Here is a 12,732-nt window from a genome sequence, read left to right on the forward strand (position 1 = left end):
TGTGTGTGTGTGTGTGTGTGTGTGTGTGTGTGTGTGTGTGTGTGTGTTTCTTTAATGGGATGAAATTCTGGGCCTCCTCTGTTGTTGTACCTCTGAGCCTTTCTCCCTCTTAAGACACAGATGCAGTCCACGTGCACGAACTTCCTGTTGCACAGTGCAGGTTCAGCCCGGCGCGCTCTTCTTTCATCACTTTGAGCTCGGGAGCGTCTTCTCATCCCAGAGTAGCCAGGCCCATGTCTAGCCATGCCTGCTTTGCCCAGCAGTCCCTCCTGCTTCCTTCTGGCTCTGCACTCACGGCACACTGAGGAGCCCATCCCGGCCTCTTGCTCCGCTGTACGGCCTTGCTATTATAGTGCCTGTATGTGCTGGCCACGGCTGTCGCCTGCTGTTGTCACTTACCCCTCCTCGTGTCCAAGCTGCTTCCACTGAATTCACTTCCCTTTAAGGTTGTCCTCTCTAATGTTTTTTCACTTTTCCATTTTTTTTATTCTGTGTATGTGTCTGTATGTGGGTGTGTGCATGGCATGCAGGTACTCCAGGAGGCCAGAAGAGGGCATTGGATCTCCTGGAGCTAGAATTAAAAGGTAGTTGTTAGGGTGCTGGGCACTGAATTGGGCTCCTCCGCAAGAACAGAGTCATCTCTCCAGTTCCTAAAAAATTAATTTCATTAATTTATTTATTTTGTGTGTTATGTTGGAGGAGGTTGGAAGATAACTCTGAGACAACTTCTCCTTCTACCCTGTGAGTTCCAGGGATCAAACCGTGTGAGGTCCAGGGTCATCAGGTTCAGTGGCAGGCTTCTTTACCTTCTGAGCCATCTTGCTGGGTCAGATTTCAGTTTCCTTTTTTGTCCTGTGGGCCTCTGTGACAGAAGGAAAGAAACCCAAGAAAGCCTGTCTGTTCATGACTGTCCAGCATCCCTGCTGGATACTGCTGGAAGGATGTGAGGACTTTTGGGAGCTTTAGACACACAGAAGGACTTCTTCCCCTGGCACAGATGGGCTGAGGTGTGACAGACTTGCTGAGATCCCCTCCTTGAATAGCTAGTGACCTGGAGGTCAGAGACCCTGGGAAGCCAGACCTGTTCTGCTGGGAGATGGTCTTATGCAGGTCTCTGGTGGCTGGGTGAGACCTAGAAGGCCTGTTGAGAGGTGGTGGGGTTGAAGTATGTGGGCAGGTGTGAGGACTGAGTGGTGACAGTATATTTCCTATCTATCCAGCCTGGCTCGGACTCCATTGAGAAGCACTCTGATGCCCAGAGACTGTCAGGTTGGACAGTGGTGGGGTGTTCACGTGTTTCTCCTTGGAAGATCTGGAGGGCCTGCCTTGGCTCAGCCAGCAACATATGGCTGCTTTCTGAAGTGCTTTGTCTCTGGAGAGTCCTGGAGATGGAGCTAGAGCAGTTTGTGGCCTGGAGGGGACAGGGCAGTAAATGCCATGGGCTACCCAGTGTGTGAGGGACACAGAACTGCGCTCTGCAGGGATGAGGTGGCTTTGACCATAACTCAGTGGGACTGGGACCTGGGCATCAGTGCCAGTCTTTGGAGTGAGAGTCCAAGAGTGGTGAAGTACTTTGCAGGAGGCTGGAGCCAGGAGGTAGCCCCTGGGATGGAGGAGAACCACAGTGGGGCTTCATGGGGGCCAGGTAGAGGATTCAGGTGATGGGTTGATTGGTTCTATTGTCTGAGTGGCTGGAAAGAAGCTGCCCAGCAGGACCTGGTGCCAGATAGTGCCCATAGGGGTCCTCATTTGCAGCAACCACTGGGAAATGGGCCTATCCTGAGCTGTTGGCAGGTTTGGAAGCTGAATGGACAACAGTCAGGTGGCCATGGATCCCTGGGATCAGAGTGGGGAACCAGAATGGAGGACATTAGGAGAAAACAGGGTCATGTAGGGTTGTTTATCAAGACTGAAGACATTAGGAAAATCAGTGCAGGGGGCAGCAAGAGGCCAAGGCACCTCTAGCAGGAAGTCTGAATTGGGTATGGGAGCCAGGCTAATGGGAACCAAGAATCCAGCCATACTCTCCAGACTCCTGATAGGGCAGCCTTCATTTCCATTAGTTCAAGGGTGTCAGCCTCACAGGAAGAAGCCACAAGGGATAGTGTGTGCCTGTATAGCCTGTGTGACATCACCCTAATCTCTGCCCCAGGAACGCCAGGGTGAATGGAGAATGAATGAGAAAGGCATTGCTTTGTGGCCGCAGTGACTCGCATGCAGATCCTGATGTAGGTAATGATGGCCAGAGTTCCCAGGACGTGTAGGAGCAGGTGTTCACAGGCTAGGGCAGGGAGGGCAGGGTAGCCCTGGAGGAAGCAGGGGATGTGCTGTGCAGCCGCCGCCCCCCGCCCCCCACCCCAATGGCAGAGAAGGTAGAAGGGAGTCTTGGGCACCACCTGTCCCATGCCACCCTGCAGCCCCAGTCCTGGCGAGCCACAGGCCAGCCTGGCCCTTGTAGTTGCCTACCTTGGCCCCATGCAAAACTGTCTTACTAGTCTTGCCTTCAGGGGCCCCCAGGCCATGCAGACCGCCTACTTCCTGAGCTTGTCTCCACAGTTATACAAGGTGCACAAGAGTGGTATCTGAGAGTGTCATTACTGTCCACCTCCCATCTCCCCAGTCTCCCTCCATCTCCATTTGTCTTTTGCCTCCGTGACTGGCTGGCCATTCCTCAGCAGCCTCACATGGGCTGGGTATTTGAAGGAGATTGTGGGTAGACAATGGGACAGGGTTTGCAGGCGGTTGTGTCAGAGTAACTTGGGGTGGAGCTCCTGAGTTCCTTGCCTGGTATCCCTACTGCCAGGGTGCCTGTCACTGCACAGAGGTAGTCCTGCCTGTTGTAGCGCTTGGCCTATGGTAGCCTCCTCCTGTCCTGCCCTCTGCTGACCACACAGGGCTCCTGCCTTGCCTTCTTCCTGACCTTACTCTGCCCTGACATTTCCCAGAAGCCCTGGCCTAGAGCTCCATTGTTCCAGGAGCCTGGTCTCCTGAGCAGCCTGAGGGCCTGGAGGGCTGTGGTGGGCAGGAAGCTGATGGAATATTTTCACTCTCTTTGCAGTGTGCAAGGAGCCCCCCTACAAAGTGGAGGAGTCGGGCTATGCAGGCTTCATCATGCTCATCGAAGTGTACTTCAGAAACAAGGTGAGAGACTGAGTGGAGGTGGGAGGCACCAGTGAGCATGGGTGGAACTGGGCACATCATGAGAGAGGCACTAGAGGTGGGATTAGGGGAACCCGCCTGTCAGCCCAGCTCAGAGGCTGAGGCAAGGATTATGGTCCCAACCTGGGCCGCTTAGGGGAACCCTAACAGAATGAAAAGCAGAAACAAAAACAGGAGGTTGAGCCAACTGCAGTTTGCATACGACGGAGAGGAGCAGGCAGTACAGGTCACTTGATCTGACTGGAGCAGAGAGAGAATGAAGAAAGACAGAAATCTCCACTGTGTGTGTGTGTGTGTGTGTGTGTGTGTGTGTGTGTGTGTGTGTGTGTGTATGTATGTGTGTGTCGGGGGGGTCTTTGCCAGACGCAGAGAAATTGCAGCTGCCTGCACACAGCTGGCCCAGGAGGCAGGGTTTATTCGTAAAGCTGGGCAGGGAGGCGGAGTTTCTGTATGCAGCTGGACAGGGAGGTGGTTTAGCTGATCTCCATAGGAACAGTCTCTGTAGGAGAGTCAGCACCCTGGATGAGGAGCTAGGGTTCACATTGTATATACACTGTCAACACTTGCAGTTGCTGTGTATGCTGCATTCCCCACGAGGCTTTGTCTCCCTCGAGCCTGAGGCTACGGTGTCCTTGACAGGGGTACCTCTGTCAACAGTACACATTCAGTCAGGAACTCAGGACTTCCTTCTCCCATACTCTGGAAAATGAGTAAGTGGGCCATGTGCCCTGGGGCAGGTTCTCCCGAGACCACACGAACCTGCAGTCAGTCTAAAGGTTCTAGGCTGGCAAGTGGGGAGATGGGTTGGCTTTGTCCAGAGTGCCACTTTCCCAAGGGAAGAGTTATTAGTGTCGCTGAGTGAACGAAGCACGCATGAATAGTGCTCCTGCAGAGAGGGACTTGTTTGTCAAGGAGCAGCTGGCACTGCGTGCAGTGAGCAAGGTTTCAACAGCCTGCTCTGGACTGTGCCTGTGGGGACTGATTCTCAGTGGCACACAGTGGCCAGCAGGGGCACAGGGCGCAGGGGCTCTTCCTTCAGAGTTCTTATGTCTGTGTGCTAGGGGCCGGTGCTCTGCCAGTTATTTTTCTCTATAGTTCTTATAACTTTATAATTGTTTACTCTACATGCGGGTACGTATGTGTAAGCCAAAGGACAACTTGTGGGGAATTGGGTTCTCTCCTTTACCAGAGGGTTTTGGGGATTGAACTCGGGTGGCCAACCGTGGCAGCAGGTCCTTTGACCCAGTGAGCCCTCCTGCCTGTCTTCTCTCAGTTGTTTGAGGTTCATGAATCTTGACTGGTATGTTTACACTTGTGTATATGGAGGCCCTGAGCATCTTCAGAGACTTGGGGGCTCCCTATCCCACCTTGTGAGAACGTGGCCTCGTACTGACTTGGCTGCAGTGAGCTCTAGGCATCTGCCTGTCTACACCTCCCAGCTCTGGGATGACAGATCACATTCAGGAGTGAACTCAGCCTCATGCTTGTAAGCAAAACCTTGGCCAGTGAAGCTGTCTCCCCAGCCCCTCACGTGCAGTCTGGGAGCCTCATGCTCTGATCTGCGTTGGAAAAGGCCTCTGCTCCATGGGGTGCCTTGTTCCCCCAAGGCACCAAGTCTTGGGACCTTGTTTATATCAGGCCTGTAGGAGATACACCATTCTGTTGCACGGACCTCTAGGGACAGGCTTGGGTGTGCTGCTCTGGGGAGCCAGTACCATTTCAGTGGATTGCAAGTACACCTTGAGTCTCAGCCATGCCACCGCAGAGGGGGCCAAGGCTGTGAGTACCTCCCTGCAGCCCTCGGTGATCAGAGTGGCAGCAAGCGCATAGCAGTCCCTCCTGTTGTGGTACAGGCATGGGCCAGGGGACTGTCACCTGTTCATTGTCAGACCTTGATGTGTAGGGACAGTGAGGCCACTGAGGCAGCTGACAAACCTCTGAGCTGACAGGCTCGGTGTCCTGAAGGGTCAAGGGCTGTTTGCAGTCACCGGTTCTCAGAAGCCTTGTGTCCCTGTTACCTGTGGGCACTCCGTCCTTGGACAGCCAGCCTTAGTCTGAGACAGAGCAGCTAATTCTGGCTAGACCTGCAGTGAGCCAACTCGTAGGGACTGGGCGAGCAGAGGGGACTTACTAGCACAGAGCTGGGGTGTAAGCCTGGGTAGTAACCAAGACCCCACCTATTTTCTGAGCACTGTGCCTTGGTGCTGGCATGGTGTGTTCACCACATAGCCTCCTCACCCATTAGCACAACAGTCTCCAGTGCAAACCACAGAAGGTTGTGAGTGGCTGGGGTAAGGAGCCGTGCCCGAGGAACCAGAGCCAGCATCTGGCTTTCGTCAGGTATGATGTCCCCACATGCTGTGGGTGTTCTTAGGGTTGGACAGCATGTAGTTCCTGGACTGGGGCGCCTGGGCAGTGGCCTGGGTGGAAGCTGTTTCCCGTGTTCTGTCTCACAGTCTATCTGAGGCACGTCCTGGGGGTGGGGCTGTCATCCCTGTCCTACCTAGCATCTTGGCCAGACTTTGGAGTGAGGGTGGCCAGGCACCATTTAAAGAGAGAGTCACACTCCTGGTGTTTCTTGGTTCCTTTAGCCATGGTGGGATGAACCAGGGCCACTGGGTATGCCATAGCACATTCCTGGCCTTCAAGACCAGAGCTGTGCCTCCTCTGGCTGGTCACTTGTGTCAGCAGGATGGGATGGGTGGGTTGCGCTAAATGCTTTGCCTCTGCTTCTCATCCTTGCTTAGGGAGTGGCTCCTAAGTTTCCAGCGGCCCTTGGGTATGATAAAGCATGGTTGCTTGTGTGCACAGGTCATGTAGTAGTCTGCTCTCCCTCCCCCCACCCTCCGCCTGTGAGCGCTCATCTGGCTCTGAGGGTCAGGGGCCAAGGCAGCTCTGCCCAGGGTCTTGAGACTCGGCCTGACATCCTGTCTCAGGGAAAGGGACCACACTGGGAGCTCAGGAAAGTACAAGCCAGGTGGCTGAGGTTCTGTCTCTCTGCATACTCTTGAGGGATCCCAAGGGCTTCAGGTGTTGCTGTGGACCCCTTGTTGCTCTTGGCTGCTGACAGTGCACAGTGCCGTGTCCCCACGTGTCCTCTGAGGCAGTTCTTGGCTCTAAATCATCACAGGGTCTGATGTGGTGAGATTCTCTAGCTGAGGGTGTGGAGGCTTCTCTGAGTCAGACTGCACACCTGTATGCCGGCTTCCTGCCTGTGCACACTCCCAGGACAAAGGCTAGCCCAGGGAATTCTGTCCCTAAGGGAGCTGGCGAAGCTGTGAGCACACCAGTGGTGCCCGTGCCGAGCAAGGTCTTCTCTCCTCATCACCTGGGATATGGGGAGAGGGGCCAAGCAGCTCTCAGCTCTGCAGGGCAGTATAGTGATAGAGGTATGTTCTGCCCACTTTGTCTTTTGGATCTCTCCAGGGGAGGTTTGCTGAGGATTGTACACTGGGAAGGAGTGTCAGCTAGGCACCACAGTGGGGAAACTTCAAAGCAGGGCCTATAGCCTAAGTGTAAGCCTCCACATTCCTCTACCACCTCTGGCCTCAGGGTGGAGTCAGGTCACTCATGCCGCTGTGGTCAAGCCTGTGGGCTTCCCCTGGTGCTTTAGTCAGAGTTTGTATTGCTGCAAACGAAACACCACGACCAAAAAGCAAGTTGGGGAGGAAATGGTTTATTGAGCTTGCATTTCCGTATTGTAGTCCATCTTTGAAGGAAGTCGGGACAGAAGCTCAGACAGGGAAGGAACCTTGAGGAGCTGATGCAGAGGCCATAGGTGGGTGCTGCTTTTTGGCTTGCTCCCCATTCTCTTAGAACCCAGGACCACCAGCCCAGTACCACCCACAATGGGCGGGCCCCCCCCCCCCATTGATCCCTAATTAAAAGCCTGATCTTACGCTATTTTCTCAGTGGAGATTTCCTCCTCTCAGATGACTAACTTGTGTCAAGTTGACATAAATCTAGCCTGCATACCTGTCATTCCTGGCCTCAGGGTAGAGCCAGCCTGCACTGCGCTGCACTGCTCTGCACAGTACAGTGTGGGTGTTTGGAGCTTCCTCAGGAAGACATGTAGGTGACACACTGAAGACACTCAGGTTCTTCCTCCACCCTATCCCTGCTATGTAGACTGACCTGTGTTGAACTGCATATACCATGTACAGATGTGCATGACCCTCAGACAAGGGACATCACCAGAGCAGGGAGAGACTAAGAGGCACTGGACAGCCTGTGTCTGGTGACAGCAGGAGTCAGGCCAGGTTGGGGTTCCAGGGAATGCCCCTGTCTCAGCAACAGCAGAAAGAGCATGGACTCTGGATGCCATGTCGTGCTCAGATCTCAGCAGCTGCAGAAGTCAGAGTGGACAGGTGACCTCTCAGGGTCTCGGGTTCAGTGTCCAAAGTGGTCAGAGGCCATGACCTTGGAAGGTTCTCAGAGGGGCAGTGGGCAGGGGTGTCCCAAGCACATGTGTTTCTGTGAGTGATCTTAGGTGTCCCTCATTCCCAGTCACCTGCACCCAGCTAGAGGAGGCTTAGGGCCTCTTCAGACTACAGGTGGAGGAGGGCGCGCTGTGATGTGGCTTGGTTTCTTGGAAAGTACCGCTGGGTCTGTGACCACGCAGAGAGGGCCTGTTCTCTAACCTGAACTTCCCTTGCGGCTGGGTGCTTGTCTAGCGTCCATGCAGCCTTGTCTATAAAGGAATTAGTATTTTTTTCTTTTTTAAAATATTGCGTTTATTTGTATGTATGTTCATTTGTGTGAGCACATGTGTGCTTGTGTGTGTGTAAATGGAGGTGTTTGCACATTTGCTTATGTCAACATGGATGCGTGTCTTCACACCTTCCTGGGTCATTTGTGCACACATGCTGTGGGTTGTAGTTGCCATCGTTCAGGGCCAACTCTGGCTTAGAAACTGAATGGTCACTCCCAGGGAAGACTAGGAGCCACTTCCTTCTGGTTTTTCATATTAGCCTTTTTGTCCCTGGTCCGTGGGTTAGTGACCTTGTATGTGCCTCTTTAAAGGCCCCTGATTTAAGGTTCTGTGTTGATTGTGGACAGCAAAGTGGTGGCTAAAGCTGGGTACAGTGGCACACACCTGTAATCCCAGCTCTTGAGAGGCAGAGGCAGGCGGATCTCTGTGAGTTTGAGGCCAGCCTGGTCTACAAAGAGAGTCCAGCACAGCCAAGGCTACACAGAGAAACCCTGTCTCAATAAACCAAAACAAACAAAAAACAAAAAAGTAAAGTGGTGGCTAAGCCTCCAGCCCCAACCAGCCTGAATCAGGCTAAGCCTAATAGTGTTTGTCAGGATGTTGACAACATTGAGGCTGCTTGTGTGTTTTTGCTCTGCCTGCTGAGCACTGGCAAAGCCACACCCAAGGCCCAACCCTGCTTGACTCCTCGTCTCCACACACTTACAGAGACTACGTTAAGAGAGACCTTAAGAGAGACTACGTTAACAGTCTGGTGTCAGAAAATTGATGAGATTACATTTAAGAGGCACATGCTGATGTTTGACAAGAGAGGCTTAGGCTGCAGACAACATGGTTTGTTACATGCTAGGCTGTCATATAGAAGTTACAGAGATAGGGTACCAGGTGAGGCCAACACTACAGCCTTCCTGTTTCTTTCACACTTTCACTTTGCTGCTGGGAATGGAGTGGCCATGGCAGCCACAGCCACATCTATGAGTGGCATTGGTTTGTTCTGGTAGATGATGGTGGAGGAACTAATAGGGACCTGGGGAGGACTGGGGGCGTGGGAGGAGTGGGGGTCTGGAGACAGTTATGTTTGGCTTCACCTTCTGAGCAGCTTCTCATGTCCCATGGTGGCTGCACCATTTTTCTTTCACCATGGTGAGACTTCTGTGTCCGTGTGGTCTCAGTCACTCCTGCTCTCTGTTTAAACCGTGGCCAGCCCCGTGGACAAATGGATGGATTCTTTTGTTGAGTGAGGTTCTTGCCTTTCCTTATTGGCTATGGTTGCTGGCATCTTCTTAAGCTCACTTGTCCCTGATAATGTCTTCAGATTTCATGTTGCTGTATAGTAGAAGCTCTTTGCTGTTTTCTTGTGTTCTTTTCTGTACAAAGATCTCGCATTTTTGTGAAATTTGATTATCTGTTATTTTTTGGGGGGAGGGGGGCACATGACTTTTAACAAGTCTGTGACTCAGTTGCCATCTGAGGTCGTAGAGGCTGACCCTGGGTTTTACACTAGTTTCATAGTTGTGGGCTAGTTTGGTGCTGGGGACAGAGCCTGGGCTTCACACATGCAAAGAAGTATGTTCTGCTGTGGAGCCCCCACCCTCCAGGGTTTGTGTTTGAGCCCGGATCTTACTATGTAGCCATGGTTGGCCTGGAACTCACTCTGAAGACCAGGCTCCAAGCCGGACTTCCATTCATAGAGATCTGTCTGCCTCAGGAGTGCTGGGTCAATGGCTTGTGCTATCGTGCCCAGCCTTAGTTTACATATGTATATTTTCCTGCATGTAGTTCTTTTCTGTGCATGTGCACCTGGAGACCAGAGCACAACGTATGGGAATCCATCCTCACCTTCACATGTAGGTCCTGGGGACCAAACTTGGACTTGACAGTAAGCACCTTTCTTTACTTGTTGAACCATCTTGCTGAACCATTTTATGTACTTTAATACAGACGAAGGTCTCAGCCCAGGGAATGATGCCTCCCACAGTGGGCAGATCTTCTCACTTCAGTTAACCTAATCAAGGTAATCCTCACAGGCACGTCAGGGTCCTGACTCTCAGGTAACTCTAGATCTCAGCAGGGTGGAACACAGCCTCATGCAGCTTCAGTGGATTTATTAGCAGTGTAAGTTTAGTTTCGTGTGTGTGTGTGTGTGTGTGTGTGTGTGTGTGTGTGTGTGTGTGTGTAGGGTTTTCCATGTGTCCTTCATGTCATGCAGTCAGCTCGTTTTCCTACTTTGCAGTTTGAATGCCTTTTACTGCTTGTCTTGTTGCTCTGGTGAGTACTTCCAGAGAACACTGGTTAAAGGGATCTCACCTCCTGTTTTTAGGGGCAGTTATCATTGAGTGGGATATCAGGTAATGGGTCTTTTGTAAGTGGCCATTATTGGGTTAAGGAAGTCTACTTCCAAAACTAAAAACAAACAGACAGAAAAACCAACCGACACAGTTTTCTGCCTACAGCAAAGCTCATGGTTCCCACCCACGATCCCGCACCGGGTCTGCACACACTGCCTGTGAGTGTGGCTGCGGAGCACTGCAGCTCAGTATCCCAAGGGCCTCAGCAGCTTCTCTGGCAGAGATTCAGTGGAAGCTGTGGCTCCTGACTCTGAGGCGGTGACAGGGCTTTCAGATGCTCTGTCCTGGGAGAGGGAGGGACTAAGCATAGAGCTTTCATGTGTCACACCCGCTTCTAGCTTCCTGTGGGATTCTCTTTCATGAAGAAGAGGTGTTTAATTTTGTCAAAGGCTTTTTTTTTTTTTTTTTCTGCTGCTGCAAGAAAACCACATGGCTGCTCCCTTCCTGTCACCAGTGCTCCAGCCCAGGTGGCTCCGTGTGGTCTGCCTTGCACACTCCTAACCCTCATATATGACGCACACCATCATGTATCAGAGCTGTTGGATTCACTCTCCTAGTGTTTCACTAGGTCATTTGCATCTGTGTTCATAGGCAGTGTCACTCGGTGGCTTCCTGTGCTGTTCTTGGTTTCTGAATGGGTTGATGCCGTAGACTGTTTCAGGGAATGGCCGTCCCTCATCTCACCCTTCAGACTCAAAAGGGTGACCTGTTGTTTTTTGCATGTTCGGAAGGGTATGCCAGGGAAGCTTTGTGCTTCTAGAGTCCTGTCATCTGTGGCAGGAGATAATGGTGGCCCACGCCGGTCTAGAATCTGCTGTCCTGCTTCAGCCTGCCCACTGCTGAGATGCAGCTATCACCACTGGCCTGTTGTTACCACCGAGTTCCTCACAGCTGCTTGAGTCTCTTGTTTGTGGTGGATTTGTTGAGAATCTCTTTGTGTGTGTGGGAAAAATTACTCTGTTGAAAAGATATAGTTTAAGTGTTTTGAGTGTTTGTCTTCATGTCTCTCTGTTTACCACATGTGTGTCTGGTGCCCAAGGTGGCCAGAAGAGGGTGTCAGATCCCCTGGGACTGGATGTTGATGGTTATGAGTTGCCATGTGGGTGCTGGGCGCCAGAGCTGCATCCTCTGAGGATGTTCCTGCCTGCTGAGTTGTCTCTTCTGGACTCTGTGTTGGTGTAGGGAGATGCTTGTTTCCTCTCGATGACCTGTCTGTTGGCGTTTGTTATTCACAGTGTTCCCTTGGAATTCTCTTCTTCTCCACTTTCCTTTGTGCACTGTGGCTGTGGTTGTCATGCATGAGGACATGTGTATATAGGCATGTGTGTCCATGTGTGGAGGCCAGAGATCAAGCGTATTCTTCCATCTTGCCCTGAAATAAAAGCTTTTTTTACTGTCTTTTTAGAGTAGGATTTAGTTTCTTTATTTTTATGTGTATGGATGGTTTGCCTGCATGTATGTCCATGAGCATTCCTGGTGCCTGGGAGGCCAGACACAGCATCAGATCCCTAGAAGTAGAGTTAGAGATGTTGAGAGCCACCATGTGAGTGCTGGAGATCGAGCCTGAGTCTTCTGGAAGAGAGCAGCGCTGAGCCACTTCTCCATCTCCTCCATACCTTAATTTTTGACACAGAGTTTTCCACTGAACCTGGATCTGCTGGTGGCTGGACAGGCTGGTGGGACAAGCCCCGAGGGCCCTTCTGTCTGTACTTTTTCAGGGCTGGGCTGACAGGCATGTGCCACCACAGCTGGCTCACACAGGGATTAGAGCTCTAACTCAGGTCTTCGTGCTTTACCCTCTGCCTTGCTGGCGTTTGCCAGTTGTCTGTGCTTTGGTTTATTTGTATGTTCCGTTTTAAGAAGCTGTCTGTGTTTTATTTCACGTGCAAGTATGTGTGCTGGCATCTATGCATGTGTACCGTGCGCCTACAGGGGTGAGAAGCTGGTGCTGGGTCAGGTGAGCACCGTCATGTTGCCACCTGACAGATTTGCCTAGCCTGCCACAGTCTGCTTACAGTAGCTGCTGTCGTCAGATAGGCCAATTTGGACTGAATTATTCCTCATGTCATCTTCTGTGTGTGTGTGTATGTGTGTGTGTGTTTTATTCTGAGTCAAAGTCTTACTCTATAACCCATCCTTCTTGGCATCCTTCTCCCTCAGCCTCCTGCACCCTGGGATGACAGGCGCTGCCCCATGCTCAGCTAGCTCCTTGGTGACTCCTTGTCTGAATTTTTCTTGCTTAGGATTGTGTCATGTGTATAGAAGTTCCCCTGCCCCTCCCCTTACCAGCCCTGAGGAACAGCTGGTGGTCTGTCTTCCTGGGCTCTCCCTGCATCTTCCTGTGCTGTTGCTGAGTCCTGCCCTGCCGCACTGCATGCTCCTTTTTGGGACTGAACTGGGGAGAGCCTCTCTCATGGCCGCCTTGATCTGTTGGTGGGTTCTGAGATAGTCATCCCCTGCTGCCAGCCACATGATAGCCTAGCGAGTCTTCCTGGTTTAGGAAGACTGCCTGAT

General features: G+C 52.1%; 1 protein-coding gene across 2 annotated transcripts in view; it reads left to right on the top strand.

Annotated features, from left to right (window-relative positions):
- Positions 1–12,732, top strand: part of Mllt1 (MLLT1 super elongation complex subunit) — a 45,866-nt gene that overhangs the window by 14,029 nt on the left and 19,105 nt on the right. For both annotated transcript variants that reach the window (XM_055617762.1, XM_055617761.1), the window contains exon 3: positions 3,059–3,141. In XM_055617762.1, coding sequence (XP_055473737.1) covers positions 3,059–3,141 — 83 coding nt within the window. The remainder of the gene's footprint in view (positions 1–3,058; positions 3,142–12,732) is intronic.

This window comes from Psammomys obesus, unplaced genomic scaffold (genome assembly GCF_907164565.1).
Source record: "Psammomys obesus unplaced genomic scaffold, mPsaObe1.curated_primary_1811, whole genome shotgun sequence".
NCBI classification, from domain to species: Eukaryota; Metazoa; Chordata; class Mammalia; order Rodentia; family Muridae; genus Psammomys; species Psammomys obesus.